The sequence below is a fragment of the Manacus vitellinus genome, unplaced genomic scaffold (assembly GCF_001715985.3).
Source record: "Manacus vitellinus isolate BGI_N305 unplaced genomic scaffold, ASM171598v3 scaffold_72_pilon, whole genome shotgun sequence".
In the NCBI taxonomy this organism is placed as follows: Eukaryota; Metazoa; Chordata; class Aves; order Passeriformes; family Pipridae; genus Manacus; species Manacus vitellinus.
In genome coordinates, this window is record NW_021940764.1 from 1658491 (window position 1) to 1662714 (window position 4224).

Below are 4224 nucleotides of genomic sequence, written 5' to 3' on the forward strand. Positions count from 1 at the left end.
GGGGGGTCCTGAGCCATTTTTGGCTGATCCCAGGAGGGTCCTGACCCTTTGGGACTGATTCCCTGGGGGTCCTGAGCCTTCTGGGCTGATCCACGGAGGGTTCTGAGCCTTCTTACTGGTCCCTGGGGGGTCCTGCCCCTTTGGAACTGGTCCCCAGGAGGGTCCTGAGCCATTCTGGGTTCCTCCCACAGCACTGGGGATTCCTCAGGCTCCCCTGATTCGGGAGACGTGTTGTTTTGCTTTGCTGCAGTTGTTTAATTGCTGTAGTTAATAAAGTTGAATCGGTTGTGGGGTTGTGGTGGGTGTGTGCTTGGAACAGGAGCTCTTTATTTGGGTACAGCAGCTGTTTTAAGCACCCAAATTGCCTAATTTGCTGGGAACTGAAGGTATTTTGCATTTTTTGAAGTAAAGAGATCCACTTTTGGTCTCTGGCTGTCATACCCTGTGAAGAACTGGGTGTGTTTCACTTGTAATAAGGTAATATTTACGTGTATCAGCCTGTCATTCCTTTTGGGACTGTTCTGTACCAAAGGTACATTACAAAAGCACATCCTCAATTTTCCCGTGGAAACTTTTAGTAATCCAGCTTTTTTTTTTTAACAGTTAAGTTTTTGTTTTGTGAGTTAAAAGGCTGATTTCTCCTGAGGCCAGAACTGGGCTTATTGCTCCTTGTATTCTGCTTTCCTTTCACTTGTTTTAATGAAAAAAAGCCAAGTGAATCACTTTAATGAGTGCACAGCTGTGTGTGTGCACTGAAGTTATTAATAATTCTTAATGCTTTAAAGCTTCCTGCATATTTTCCTCATAACTGGATTTAATTTAACAGTTACCTTCCAAATAACCCCACTGCCCTTTTTGTTTTAAATTGAAAACCAATTTAGTTTTGTGAGTGCACTGGTGGTTTTATAGGAAGGATTATTCCCTCTGAATTTGGCTGAGTGTCCAATAGGCAAAAGGATCAGGGGCAGATTTAGGATCCCTTCCTTTACAATTCCATGAGTGCAGCTCCTTCAGGCCCAGGAGCCTCATGTGCTGGCAGCTGTTGTGCTGGAATTGGGGATCACACCTCTCTCCCTCTCTCAGTTTTTCTCTCCCTGCCCATTTTACAGCTCTAGTTCATCTCCTTTTTCACCACAGGGATAATGTGGAATGGTCAGAAGAGCAGGAATCCAGTGCCAGGAGTAAAGTTCAAGAGAACAGCTCCCAGCTATTGCCACAGGATAAACAAGGTACTGTTGGAGAGTCTCCTCTGCCCATCTTGGCCTGTGCCCCAGGAGTGGAACAGTGGCCAGAGCCACCTCAGCAGCAGCATGAATCCCTCCCTGCCCCCTCCCCAGTCACTCAGAATGCTTTTCCTACTTGTTGGTAATGGGAAATGGAGGAGGAGGAACCTTCCTGTTCTTAAATTACCTCTCTGTGACTCCTCCACCTTCTCCAGAGACTCATCCTGCTGGAACAGGCGTGGTCTTGGTTGGGAGGAGTCAGCTTGGGTTGAGCTTCTTTGTGGTGTTGTGTGTGTTTAAATACTTGTTACTGTTCCTTGTCAACAAACCTCTTTGAGTGTAGAGTTATTGTGCTTTCTATTAACTTCCAACAGTCAGTCTCTTTTTGTTGTGGAGTGATCCTAATTCAAGCTCAGTTCTTCTCCTTAACAGGGGCTGATAAAGTAGTGTCCAAATCTGTCTCTACAGAGTTAACAAGCAGCATGAGAATAATTAAATCATAGAGTCATAAAAAAATTATTTTCTCCTGAAAGTGCTTATCATGAGATAGACAGCAAAGGGGTTCCCAAATTTTTATTGTACTTGGCTCAAGGGATATTTATACACCCAAAATGTGGAGCTTACCTGTGTCTGAATCAAGCTCAAGGCTCACAGCTCTGTCACTCTCCACTCTGTCAGAGACCATCCAGTCCCTCAAATGATGCTGAAATGGTTCTTTGGTGTGATAAGAAACTTGTCTGATGATGATCTTGCCGAGCCCTAGGATGGATCTGCTCCCTTTGTCCCCATCTAATGGAGTGTGTCACCCTTAAGATGAAGCTCAGCACTACTGGAGCTATTGAGACACTTCCCTATAGCTCCCAGTTGTGCTCACAATAGCAAATCTAATTATCCCAAAGAACAACCCTCCTCATTTCTTGGACTGCCAGAAGTATCCAGCAGTTCCCATTGTGATGCCCATTGTGTTGGGTTCAGTTTCAAATCTGGTTAGCATTAAAGGGTGCTGTCTGTCATGCTTTGAGAACCTATATACAACCAGGAAACTGGGGAGCAATTTGCTGTTGGGGCACTTTGTCAGGGCTCCATGATGTATTTCCCAGCCTGAACAATGCAGGCCAGTCAAATGGTGATGGTTGCTATTCACTGGGAAGCGTGTGGAGACAATGGGATGGCTGAAAAGTAGGGAAGGCAGCCCAGGAAAATGTGCCTGAAGGGTCTGGGAGTTTGAGAATCAGAATGTCCAAGCAGGAGAACAAAGGCAGGCTATTGGTCATTAGGGCTGTATTATTCTGTGCACTTCTTGGGGCTGTCAGGATCTGTTCTGAAGGAGCAGAGGAGTTCTGTGGGGTGTGTGGAGGATGTGTCTCCTGGCTGGGAGCAAAGAAAGAAGTGGAAGGGTTCCTTGGTTTCTTTTTGAGGCTCCATCATTAGCCCCTGTGAAATTCAGGGGGGTTGCCCTGGTTCTCTTCCTGTCCTTTGTGAACAGTTCCTTTTGTTTGCCCTCCTTCTGCAGGGTGAAGGGCTTTACAAAGACAAGGAGGAAAGTCAGGAGCCCTTGTCAGGAAGGTCTTTGGAGGAATCTGGCTCCCACCCCAACATCCCCATGAGATCATACCACAAAAAGGGGCTGAAACAAATGTGATGGGAACTCTTCTGGCTGAATGTCAGCCTGAAAAATTAATATGGTCATTTATTTGCTTTCAGTCTATTCCTTGCATGATATTTGTCAGCCAGCCCTTGATTTCTTGTATTTAAATTGTTACTGATCCTTTATTCTGGTGCTTTGAAAACACCAGGCTCTGAATAAATGAGCTTTAAATAAAGCTTCCCCTCCTGTGGGTTGGGGTGTAACAGCTGTTCAACAGCATCCAACAGAATTCCACAGTAATTTAACACAGAAAGAGCACAAAGTCTTGTGGCAAAAATCTGGGTAATCCAAACTGGGTAATCCAAAGTGGCTGGGCTGGAATTTTGTCCCAGCACCTCAGATAAGCATCCCATTCCAGTCAGGCTGCCATGGGATTGTCAGGGACGGGCAGGAATCAGGACTTTGTGTTTTTGGGAGGTGAAAGAGCATTTCCAGCCCCAGCAGCCTCACAAATCCCTACTAATATATGACAATTCAGGAAGGAGTGTGCCAGACTGTGGATCAATAACACTTCTTCCAGCATCAGCAGTCCTGGAGCTCTTCCATGAAAATACTGCACTGACCTGGCCCTGCCCACTGTGACCTGCAGTGGGACCATGGCACAAACTCACTGCCCTGCTCTGATACCAGACATTAAAATTTCTTTTGGATTGGGGTTTAAGGACAGGGCTTCTTAAAAGGAGAAAATCCTTGTAGTTGAGGTAAAGAGATTATTTTTATATATAGCTCTTTGTGCTGCAGGGATAGATCCTACTAAAAATAGATATATGACTGACTTGTGCTTCTTTGTTAAAGCCATTTTTGTCTATATTTGGCTGAGGGTACATATTTTTCCAGGTGTTCTGGGTTCACTTGACTGTCTCCCTTCAGAGATCTTCTGAACAGTTTTATGCTTTTAAAAGCCTTAATAAATAAACTGCAGTTCAGGCAATGATACTGATCTCCAATCAGCTTTTTTCAGTAATGGACTTGTTGCTGTGCAGAGATGGTTGAGGAATTCCATGCTATTGGAATGCAGTTGGGATTTCTGGCCATGGATATTTCCAGGTGATTCCAAGCATAAAGTGCTGTAATTAGGTCCTTAATTCCCAGGACAGAGGACTCATCACACTGAGGATTCAGAAAGCTACTTGGATTTTTAACTTCCCATGGAAGAAATAGTTCCCCCAGAACTGCACTCGGTCTGAAATCTGGGAAATGAGTGGAAATAATTCTGCAGGTGACTGGAATTTCATTAGGCCAGTATTATTCCAGCTCCCTGTAATACTCATCCTGCTCCTGGAATGATCCACTTGGTGTGAAAATGCTGCTGCTGAAGTTCCTTCTGATCATCTTTAGCATGTCCACCTTAGC

The 4224-nt window shown here is 44.9% G+C and overlaps 1 protein-coding gene across 1 annotated transcript in view; it reads left to right on the forward strand.

The window, feature by feature from the left end:
• Positions 1-906: 906 nt before the first annotated feature.
• The window catches only part of METTL2A (methyltransferase like 2A), a 10941-nt gene continuing 7623 nt past the window's right edge, over positions 907-4224 (forward strand). Inside the window, exon 1 of the mRNA XM_018084562.2 lies at positions 907-1229. Coding sequence (XP_017940051.2) covers positions 1028-1229 — 202 coding nt within the window. The 5' untranslated portion in view covers positions 907-1027. The remainder of the gene's footprint in view (positions 1230-4224) is intronic.